The sequence below is a fragment of the Chrysochloris asiatica genome, unplaced genomic scaffold, assembly GCF_000296735.1.
Source record: "Chrysochloris asiatica unplaced genomic scaffold, ChrAsi1.0 scaffold00184, whole genome shotgun sequence".
Lineage (NCBI taxonomy): Eukaryota > Metazoa > Chordata > Mammalia > Afrosoricida > Chrysochloridae > Chrysochloris > Chrysochloris asiatica.
In genome coordinates, this window is record NW_006408702.1 from 6,160,171 (window position 1) to 6,172,490 (window position 12,320).

The following is a 12,320-nucleotide window of genomic DNA, read 5'->3' on the forward strand; positions in this document are numbered from 1 at the left end:
ATTTCATCCTCACTGGCTTTAGTGGTTGGTGTGTAAATTTGAATAATAGTGGTATTAACTGGGCTTCCCTGTAGGCACATGGATATTAGCCTATCACAGACAGCGTTGTACCTCATGACTGATCTGGATATGTTCTTTTTGACAATGAATGCAACACCATTCCTCTTCAATTTGTCATTTCTAACATAGTAAACCATGTGGTTGTCAGATTCAAAATGGCCAATACCAGTCCATTTCAGCTCATTAATGCCTAAGATATCGACGTTTATGCGCTCCATTTCATTTTTGACAACTTCCATTTTTCCAAGATTCATACTTCGTACATTCCATGTTCCAGTTTTCAATGGATGTTTAGAGCTGTTTCTCTTTCTTTTGGGTTGTGTCCCATCAGCAGTTGAAGATCCCACGGGCTTTCCTCCCATGGATTTTACTCCATTCGCATCATCATGGTCAACTGTACTTTGAGGAGGCAGCTCTTCCCCAGTCGCATTTTGAGTGCCTTCCAACCTGAGGGACTCATTTTCTGGCACTATATCTGACAGTGTTTCTCTGCTATTCCTAAGGTTTTCCATGACTAAATATTCAGAAGTAGTTCATTACCCTTTCTTCCTACTCTGTCTTCGTCTGGAAACTCATCTGAAGCCTGTCCACCTTGGGTGACCCTGCTGGTATTTAAAATACTGGTGGCTTAGCTTTGCAAGTCACAGCAACTCACAAGCCACCACAGTACAACAAGTTGACAGACGAGTGGTGGCTCTGTCTCTGTAGGCTCTGGGTAAAGGCCTTTGTCTCTTTTCAGTACTTGTATGCCTACTATTCCTTGGGGCCCTCAATGTATCTTAGTACCAATCTTCCCTTGGATCTAGGACTTTCAGTACAGAGACTCTGGTCGAAAGATACAGTCCATTCCTGGCTATATTTTTCTTAGTCCTTCTAATTTTTGCTCACTACTCTCTCTTTTAATCTCTTGTAAGTAAAAGGTATTCCATTCACATTCCAGGGAAACTCCCCTGACATCAGGGCTGTGATGGTATAAAGGGTGCGGCATCTCGCCTTTAATCCTCTTACTGATTTATCATATCAGATCACATCCCTGGGGAGCACCACATAATCACTATAGTACATCATTACAGACTGCCAAACCGCTAAGAATCATGACTCGGCCAAGCTGACATGAGATTGTGTATCCACAATTGAGTCCATGACAGATGCATGTAACCCTATATTCCTGAGAACTTTGTTCAGGAATTTGCCTGAAATTTTCCCAGGCAAGGTATAACCTAACCAAAAAGTTGTTTAACCGTGTCTCTATTAATAAACTATAACTAGGTTTTTGTGGGAAAATGTTACCAGTAAGGATTCTGAACATTAAAAATTCTGTTTTAAGAGCAATTTATTACAAAAAAAACCCACAAAAGACAATACTGTGAGCTAAGCTACTGTCAGGTGAATAAATCAGGAAGCATGAAGACTTTAATGATGCCTAGTGTTGTGGCCTAAGAAATGTCTATAGCTTATTCCCCATTGCCTGTCATATATGAAACAGAAAAACAATGGATTATGGGGGAAAAAAATCACTGATTAGTCCCATGTTTCATATTTCCATCTGTGTAAATATCATTTCTAACTGGATAGCCTGCTGTTTTCACAGCCATGATGAATTTCTCTGGGTGAACTTGTCGTCTCCACCTGGCTTTCTTGCTCATCATACCTGTTAGTTGTTAGTGTTCATATTTCCATCTGTGTAAATATCATTTCTCACTGGATAGCCTGCTGTTTTCACACCCATGATGAATTTCTCTGGGTGAACTTGTCGTCTCCACCTGGCTTTCTTGCTCATCATACCTGTTAGTTGTTAGTGGGAGTTTTGTTCATTTACTCACAGGCACCAGAAACTTGGAATCAAGTCTCACAGTCTTTGAGAAGTGCAGAATGAAGCAGGCTTTAGGACCACCCACTCAATCCCCTTGACTCCTTTTGCAGATGAGGAAACAGGTCTCCAGAAGGCAAAGAAAACCCAATAATACACAACTCCTCTGTGGGAAGAGTCTCTGGTGGTACAAATATTGATAGATATGACAGCTGAGTGGCTGATGTCTAGAGGGTCTTACACCTAACTAATGACAGTTTGCACATGCTCTGTAACTGAGGAGTTAGAAAGGTTAGAAGTTGAAGTCTACCGAAGGCACTTCTGAAGAAAGCATAACATCTACTTGAAACACTCACTAGGGAGCAGTTTTCTTTAACACACAGGGGGTCACCATGAGTTGGAGTTGACTCCATGGCAGCAGTTTTTGTTTTTTCTGTATGAAGCCAGACTACACCTCATGAATCTCCTGTGTGTTCTTCCTTCAGGAGTTTCTTTGTTTTCATTTTGTCTCTTTGTCACCCTGTCTTAGGGCCTCATCTACAAGTGGACTGTGACCATGGCTTCCTAAAGAGTCTTTCTTTCTCAAATCCTTCTTTACCCAAAGCCTTCCTAATCATTGCTTTCAGAGTATCCTTTTTGAAATACTGTCTTAGACTGGAGTGGGAGTTAGGATGTCTGAGCTATAGTTATAAATGCCCATGCAATTTAGGTTTTTGTAAGTTCTGTTGACTTGACTGTCAAATAGGACTTTTATTTTGATGGTGGCACCACCAAGTCTCTTGGAAATACTTGGTATTGTTGTCAACATCATAATGACTGGTGAAGTGGGGCCTCTGCTAACAGTAGTAGGTAGGGTCAGGAAAGTTATAGCTCTTGCTGTGGAATGGGGCAATTGCACACATCCAAGAACTGTCCTGCCTAGACCCATAGCAAAATGGTTAAAGTTGCTAATAAAAGGTCAGAGGTCTGAACACACCAGCTGTTCTATGGGAGAAAGATGTGGCAGTCTGCTTCCATGAAGTGCAGCCAAGTCTCTTCTGGCCCACTTCTGGGTTTCCAAGGAGTGACTGGTGAGCTTGAACTGCTGACTTTGTGGTTCAAATGATTTTGCAGTCCAGCACATTAACCCACAGCACACATTAACCACATTAACCCACACCAGGACTCCCTCCATGAAAATTACAGCATAGGAAACTGTATGGACACTTCTACTTTGTCCTATAGAATTGCAACAAGATTCAATGGTAATGGGTTTATTTGTTTTTCTTGGAAAAGTCATTAACCTTCTTCTGCTGAGAAACAATGAGCAAAATAATCTCTAAAGACCCTTTTTACCCCAAAATCACCCTATTACTTCTCTCAAATTCATTTAATGGGTTCATAAAAGAGTCCCAAATTTTCCATGTGGCATGGCATCAACACTTTCTAAAAACTAAGACAGAGAGAATGGCACTTACTATCCTGCTCAGACTGAACCATTTGTTTTATCTCTATGAACCTTTCTAAATCTCATCTTGGTGCCTTTTTGTGCTTTTTGGAACTGCTCTTCTTTCTTTGCACCTAGTCAGATTCTACCTCTTTTCATCTACTTAGGAACTTTCTTTTCAAAGACACCTTTCTTTGGTCTCTTTTGAACTCTTTTAGCACCTGTCCGAAGCCTTCCCTTGGCAGTCAGTCATATTTGGATTTCTCTAGTTACTTACCTCAGACTGTAATGTTGGCCTGGCAGAGATCTTGTCTCATAGTTCTTTGAATTCCACAGTGCTCATAGCAGGCCAGACCCTTAATCAACGTTTGTTGACCAAAATCTCACCACAGCAAACTTAACTAGCATTTCCCACACTATCTCTCTTCTATTTTGACCCTGTCTCCTTCATTCCTGAGTTCATGTGCTCTAGCAGTAAGAGGAAGCAGAACTTTGTTTTCTAAGACGCTGGCTTTTGTTTTCACTGGTGTGCTACTGCCCTGGCGTCAAATCTCCTCTGCCTTCCAGCTTCTCACTATGTTGTTTCTTTGTTCCACCTTGTGAAGTTGGCTCAACTAAAGCTGTCAGTAGAGAGGGGATAAGCAGCGAAATGGGAGGGGGCTGAAAACCTGAAGAACCAAGTCAGTTGGCAGGTAGATGAGTTAGGACACATCAGTGAGGAGCCACACAGATGGCAGGTGCATATTAACACTTTTTCATTTTCCTGTGTTGGAGTCCATGAGCTCTTGGCTGATACAGATAGCAGTTGTCATCATTCAGTGTACAGTGAGACCTCAGACACATGGACTGTGATGGGACTGCCATGGTTTCCCAAAGGTCACAAGTTTTCTGCCTTTGACAGGATGCAGCTCACCACTTTTCTATTGCTCTCCAGGAATTTCTTTACCTTTGTCAAAACAATGTACAACAGTGAGTCGAAAATTATCCACACTCTGGTTACATTAAAACTCCTATCCATGTCCATGACTGATGACAACATTGAGCGTGCATGTGAAATGATGCTGTCAAATAGATGAGTGACAGTGGATTATGTGAAAAATGATTTGGAAATCAGCCACGGCTCTACCTATGAAATAATCCAAGACTAAGACTCAATGGGAATACATGAGCAGACATGTACTCTGACTGGTGACCATGTTGGTCACTGATAAGGGGAAGTGAGGGAAAAACAGCAATGAAGCTGTGAGCCTTATCACATTCAATAGACTACCACATTCAATAGACTCCTGTGAAGCCTGGTGGAGACCTGTTTGGCCAGTAGCTTGGCAAGACCTGGGGACTCCTGGGCCCAGAGACAATGACATAGTCACAGAGGACTAGAGTGGAGGTGGAGAGTGAAGCGTCCAGCTGATAAGAAGATAGGGCATATGCACAAGAAGACCCACACTTGCAGATAATACCCACTTGACCTGGCTTCAATGGCTGGATGATCAGAACTCAACTAGAAGAAGAAAGAAGAGGAGAAAAAAGAGTAATCTGATATAATTTAATGAACTTGGCCTACACCTATGGATGCAGTAGCTCAAAAGAGGGAACAAATCTTTACAACAAGGATAATTCCCATCCCCTCCATACACAGACTAGACAGGGATGGGCAACTTGGACATTGGCTACCCAAAATGGGTTTGGGAAGGCTGCAAAGGCAAGAAATAACTGGCTTACAAGCTTTTAAGAGGGACTGTAGATCCAGAGGCTGCAGAGGAAGGTAGAATCTTCACTAAATAGTGTCCGATCTGTCTGGGTGGGGCTGATGAAAGGAGATGGGGATAGTATCATGTGGAACAATAGTGAATAATTGCTATCAGGACTGACTGTGAGGGCTGGAAATGCAAAGGTAAATGTTTTGGAACAAAAGGAGGGGAGTGGTTGACTTTGCAGTCCAGGAGTGGCGGTTCCTGGAACAATTAAGGGAGAAGAGAAGAGTGCGGGACCCTACCCAGAGAACCAGTGACGCCAGAGATGCAGGCAGAGAGGAAGACGTGGAGAGATGGAGTGGCAGGGGACTCCAGAGAGAGAGGGGCTGTATGCTAATGACCAGAGGGCAGGCTTGCAGGTTATACCCTTTAGTTGGTTGATGATGCATGGAAGGGATTGTAACCATGGCAATTAAATGATATATGATAGGATGAATGTAAAGCTAATGTTCTCCCATGAAAACTGTCTCATAATTCACAATAAAACATTAAAAAATTTTGGACAAACACTAGTAGGAAGGCAAAGTTTCTTAAAAAGCCATTACTGGTGACAAGACATGGATTCATTACTACAAGCCTGAGAGTAAATGGCAGAGTATGGAAAGGAAACATCTTCAATTGCCAACCAAGAAAAAATTCAACAGTCAACTATCAGCTAAAAATTGATGCTATAGTTTTCTGTGACTTTTAAGGGCCTATGTGGCATCAGGATTGGAGGAAGACTCATTAACAACCTGCAATATGCAGATGATACAACCTCGCTTGTTTAAAGTGAAGAGGACTTAAAACATTTATTGATGAAGATCAAAGAGCACAGCCTTCAGTATGGATTACATCTCAATGTCAAGAAAACAAAAATCCTCACCACTGGACCAATAAACAATATTTTTATCAATGGAGAAAAGATTGAAGTTGTCAAGGACTTTATTCTTCTTGGATCAACTATCAACACTCACGGAAGCAGCAGTCAAGAAATCATATGACGTATTGCATTAGGCAAATCTGTCACACAAGACCTTTTTAAAGTGTTGAGGAGCAAAGATGTCATCTTGAGGACTAAGGTGCGCCTGACCCAAGCCATGGTATTTTCAATAAGCTCATATGCATGCGAAAGTTGGACAATGAATAAGGAAGACCATAGAAGAATTGATGCTTTTGAGTTATGGTGTTGGAGGAGAATATTGAAAGTGCCATGGGCTGCCAAAAGAATCAATAGATCTGTTTTGGAAGCAATGCAGCCAGAGTGCTCCTTGGAGCCCAAGGAGGCCAAACTTCATCTCACATATTTCAGACATATTGTCAGGAGGGACCAGTCGCTGGAGAAGCATATCATGTTTGGTAAGGTGGAGGGTCAGAGAAAAAGACAAAGACCCCCAACGAGATGGATTGGGCAAGTGGCAGCATTGATGGACTCAAGCATGGCAATGGTAGTGAGGTTGGCCCTGGATCGGGCAGTGTTTTGTTCTACTGTGCATAAGGTCTCGATGGCACCTAACAATAACAAATCAGGAAAAAGGTTCAACAATTAGCATTGCACTCATTACAGTGAGATGCTCACTGAAGAGCTGAAGCTCAATTTTGGATTAAACACAGAGGACTGCTATCCAAAGGCATTGTGATCTTGCATGACAATTGCACATCCACACACTTCTGCCCACACTATTGACACTCTTCAAAGACTTTGTTTTGAGATGTTAAAGCATCTTCCCTATAGTACTGATCTTTCTGCACACATTTTTTGTTTCCTGAAAGCAGGCCTTTGAGAATGAAGACTTGAAGATAGCAGTGCATTCGTGCCTCACAGCTCAGCCTAAACCATATTTTAATAAGGGAATACAAAAGCTTGTTGACAGATGAACAAAGTTATTGAAAAGCCAGGGAGATTGTATCGAAAAATAATGTATTTGTTTTTGCTGTAAATAAATTCTACATCTGGAGCGTGCATAATTTTTACTTACCCTCATACTTTGTTCTCTCTGAAGTGTTATAAAAAATGTAACAGAAAGGGAACTATGAAGACTGTGCTGGGAAGTTGGGGCGTTGTTTTCAGCAGTTTTTGGATATGACAGCTGAGTGGCTAATGTCTAGAGGGCCTTTGCACCTAAATAATGGTACAGGGTCGCTATGGGTCGGACCCGACTCGATGGCACTTAACAACAACAACAACAATGGTAGGTTCAAGCTCACCAGTCACTCCTTGGAAACCCTATACAGGGTCGCTATGAGTCAGAACCTACTCAAAAGCACTTGACGACAACAACACACATGCTCACTTTTGTACATGCAAAAAGAAGGATTTACTTGTTTTTAAGGTATCACAAAACAGTGATGCCTAAAATGACCTTTGAAAGAAAATATCATTTTATCCCATTGGCATTAAACCATGAATGCTCTTGGCTGGGAATAGTTATGTTTCTCAGGTTATATAGCGCACTACTCCTGAAAAAGTAGTCCACAAATTCTTTTGCATGCTAGGCTTTCTTTTATAATTGGTATAGATGCATCAACAACAGATTTCTCTACTGAGATTCATACTTGATATCTGAAGGAAATTGCTCTCAGGTATACTGCTATTGTTAAAATTTCTCCTGAGACATCAACTTAGGCTCCCTAAGGGGACCATCTATCTATGTATCTGTCTGTCTGTCTATCTATCATCTATCTATCTATCTATCTATCTATCTATCTATCTATCTATCTATCTACCTACCTACCTATCATCTATCTATCGTCTATGTATCTATCCATCCATCTATATCTTTCTTTCTCACTCTCTTTCTCTTTTCCTGCTTTTTATGTTTTTTAAAAATTTCATTATAACACAATTGTACAGGAAAATTTTGAGGGGGAAAGACATTGTTCTTAGGGCCCACATCTCCTGGATCCTGGTGGTTTCCATGAATAGAAGGTATAGATACTTGGGACGTGCCAGTGAGGACATCCTTAGGAAGTTGTTAATTGTCAGGAACTGATAAGAAGTGGGAAATATCTGTATTCTGAGTTTGGGTTTGAGAAAGGGGAACAGAAAAGAATATGGATGTAGAGACAGCAATTCAGAAAAGCAATGAAAATGAAAGACACATGATAGCCCTTGATGCATCAGCAGAAGGTAACCATGAGTGGTGAAGAGCATGTCAAAGCAGGGAAGAGCAGCACCTCATAGGATGCAAATAGAGTATCCATGTAGCCCTCTTGATTGCCCCAGTTTTTGTTGTTGTTACTGTTGTGTGCCATGGAGTCAGTTTAGACTCATAGTGACCATGTATATAGTTTCCAAGAGCAGCTGGTGGGTTTGAACTGCTGCCCTTTCAGTTAGTGTGGTTAGGAGTTCATTGCTAAACCTACAGCATTACACCATGTGACTTTTGTTGTTGTTGTTAAGAGCCATTGATTTGGTTCTGACTCATAGAGACCCTGTATAGGGTTTCTGAGGAGCGGCTAGTGGATTTGAAAGGTCAATCTTGTGGTTCAAACCAACCTTGTGGTCCAGTGCTTATTGTATAGTACCACACTGTTGTTGTTGTTAAGCGCCATCAAGTTGGTTCTGACCCACAGCCACCCTGCATAGGGTTTCCAAGGAGCGACTGGTGAGTTGAACCACATTAGGACTCCCTTTGTGCCTTAGGAAACTGTGCCAGCCATAAACATAGGAATCTACTAACATTGCATTTTCAGCTTTCTTTATACACAGACTTTTGGTAGGGGTGACCGTGCTGGGAAAAAGTGAAGAAAGAAGGAAGGTAGTCTGAAGATAGGTCACAGGAGGTAATTGTGTATTCTAGGGGTTGTGATTCACTTTTCCACACAAAGCAGTACAAATATGTAATAGCTTATTCCCTTGATAAGCAGGCAGTCTTAGAGCCTGGCCACTAAGAAACCGTCTAGTCCACAAGGAGAGGAAATGACTAGGCCACCCTATGAGCAGGTACGAATGGTGGGGTGGGAAGGGGTACTACCTCTCCAGCGCTGTAACTTCGGAGCCTCTGGAGGTGCTGTCGATGGGTCAGGTGATTGGGAAGACGACCATTCTGTAGAGGGATTCGGGGGTCGATGAAAGTGGTAGCTCGGCTGTTGTGGTCCACAAAAAAAGACTGCAGAAAAAGACACACTGTGTGAGATGGAGTCCAAAAGAACTCAATAACATAAGGGGGCAATATGGGCTCAGTAAACATTTTATTTCTCTTCTTGCCTCCTCCCTCTTTGTATTTACTCAAAACTCATCTAGCTACTAGATGGGGGACTGGGGGGTTGTGATTCTGCTTGCTTAGAAATATTAGTCATTGACAAACACTGCATACTGTTTGTACAGTTTATAAAGTAATGAACGTTGTTAAGTGTTATTGAACTGGTTCTGACTCGTAACAACCCTGTATGGAGTTTCCAAGGAGCAGCTGGTGGGTTTGAACTTCCAACCTTGTGATTAGCAGTGCAATGCTTATCCTACAGTGCCATACCAGGACTCCAAAGTCCTGACTATAATACTTTATTTAACATGGAACGCAAAATAAACAGAGTAGTTTTGTTCTGACTCATACTGACCCCGTGTAGAAAGTATAGTAATACCAATTATTAATAATTTGTAAAGCATTTTATCCAATGTTAAGATAGATTGGTTTTTATTGATTAAAAAATTAGCATGCTGTCACTAAGAAAAAATTTTAAAAGGATAAATATAAAGAAGATAACCACAATTACCTTAAATATCACAATTCAAAGATGATCATGAAATATTTTAGTGGATTTTTTTAGTCTTTTCTTCCACTACGCATGCATATATATAAAAAATACTTTGCCTAACATCAGAATCTACAGTGGTATAAAAAAGTATTTCACCTATTATTTTTATGAGTATCACCTTAGTTTCACAAAATAGTATTTTAATGCAGAATTTCAATGACTATATGGTATTCAGTTTGAATGGAAATATAATAACTAATTTCAGTACTCCATTATTAGGTATTTTGAACTTTTTATTACTTTAAGATAATGCTTCAATAAACACTCCTGTACATAAATCTTTGTGGCATGTGTGATTATTGTATTTACTAAAGTACATGAGTAAAAGTTATTCTTTAAATCTAAAACCAAACTTTTGTAAAACTGGTAGTTACCCTTGAATCTGTTCTGACTAATGGTGATTCTAGCGTGTTAGAGCAGAACTGTGCTCCCCTGAGGTTTTAATGACAGATGATTCAGAAGCAGATAACCAAGCCTTTCCTTTGAAGAACCTCTGGGTGAACTTGAGCACCCAATCTTTCAATTTGCAGGTGAGTGCTTAGCCATTTTCAATAACCAGGTACTTGAGGACACCTGTTGTTGTTGTTAAGTGCCATCGAGTCGGGTCCGACCCATAGCGACCCTGTACAGGGTTTCCAAGGGTGTAAATCTTTACGGGAGTAGAAAGCCTCATCTTTCTCCCGCGGAGCGACTGGTAGTTTCGAACCGCTGACCTTAAGGTTCGCAGCCCGATTCGTAACCACTCCATTAATGCAACGTTATAATATTCAAATTCTGACTTATTTCGGCTATTTATTCTGTCAAATTAATGAATATAAACACATTCGCCTATTATGACTGTACTTCTTCCATTTTTCTTTCACATTTCTGCTTGGTTTAAAAAATACATATGTTATGTGGCTCATTAGACAAACATTGTCGTCTCTTCATTTAATTGTTGCATTGATTAGTGTAACATCTTTCTTTGCTCCTATTTCATGTCTCTTGATTCGAACCCTCCTGTGTATGATATCAATACAGCACTTCTTATTTTCCTCTTATTTTCCCACTATGTTCTCAATTATCCTCTTATTTTTAAACTTTCTGAATCATACCTTAAGTATGTCTTTTACAAACGGGCTCTGTTTGTTACCAAATCTGAAAGTGTTTTCCTCTTGGTGTGTAAATTTACACTGTTTCTACCCATTGCTATAACTGTTATGTTTGGCTTTTATTTTGTTATCGTGTTTTTATCATTTCTACTTTCTTTATTTCCTCGTGGGTTTTTTGCATTTTGTTATAAAACTATACTTTGTTTGATGTGAATATTTTTAGAAATTTGAAAAAGTCCTGCTTCAAATGATACAAATAGTTGCCTTTTAAATTTGTCAAATATCATCAGCCTCTATTTTTCATTTTATCTGGTGTAACTTCCCTTACAATTAGACTGCGTGTAACACTCAGCTAAGAATTTAGCACATTGTTTCCTGTGATTGATTTCCCCTTCTCTTCCTTTTTAGAGTAATCTGAGTGTACTGATACTGATTATTATCATACAATTATTCTATTTTTAGTCTACATATGTTTTTTTGTATTTTATTTTGCAAATCTAATTACCAAACTCACCACTGAATACATTTCGACTCACAGCAATTCTATACAGGGTTTCCAAGAATGTTAATTGTCATGAAAGCCCAGAGCCTCAGCTTTCTTCAGGGAGTAGCTGTTAGCTTTGAACTGCTTTGAAGTTAGCATCCCAGTGTCTATCCTACAGTTTCATATTTTATTTAGGATTAAAGAATATATGTGAAAGCATTTGAATAGCCATTATTTATACTTATTCATTTGGTTGATTTAAATACTCACTCCTGGGTCTTTTATACTATGATTTCCTCATTATGGAAGTTTGGTTTGCCTCATTTGTGATCATCTGAAGAATGGCTTTTGGTGTTTTGTCAGGATGATGAGAAGGGTAAGGTAGGCTCATGAAGTTTTTCCAGTACTCTAACAAATGAATGGCGACAATTCCTCTGGGTACATACTTACTGGGCTATACATCCTGTTGCTCTATGGATTTCTAAAGTTTTATGGGTGAAAAATTTGAAGCTTGTCTGACTTTAAGTTCTTTTGTAAGTAACTTACATAACATCATGTCTTCATATTGATATGATTTTATTAGAAAAACAGAATACGTGTAGATAGAATCTATTTTAATATAATTGGGTGAGTACATTTAATCTGCTCAATTCAATAATTTCTTTTAGATCAGCAAGGGTTTCTTTTTAATATTTAATTAGTATTAATTTTAACTAATAAAATTAGTATCTATACTCAATATTTAATTATTGGGGCTATACCTATAATGCGAGGAGCTCTGGTAGCATAGTGGTTATGAATCGGGCTGTGAACCTTAAGGTCAGCGGTTCGAAACTACCAGCTGCTCCGCGGGAGAAAGATCAGGCTTTCTACTCCCGTAAAGATTTACCCCCTCGGAAACCCTGTATAGGGTCGCTATGGGTCGGAACCGACTCGACAGCACTTAACAACAACAACA

At 39.9% G+C, this 12,320-nt stretch overlaps 1 protein-coding gene across 2 annotated transcripts in view; it reads right to left on the reverse strand.

Moving 5' to 3' along the window:
• HECW1 (HECT, C2 and WW domain containing E3 ubiquitin protein ligase 1) overlaps nt 1-12,320 on the reverse strand; it is a 542,004-nt gene that overhangs the window by 112,646 nt on the left and 417,038 nt on the right. For both annotated transcript variants that reach the window (XM_006872147.1, XM_006872148.1), the window contains exon 14: nt 9,007-9,141. In XM_006872147.1, coding sequence (XP_006872209.1) covers nt 9,007-9,141 — 135 coding nt within the window. The remainder of the gene's footprint in view (nt 1-9,006; nt 9,142-12,320) is intronic.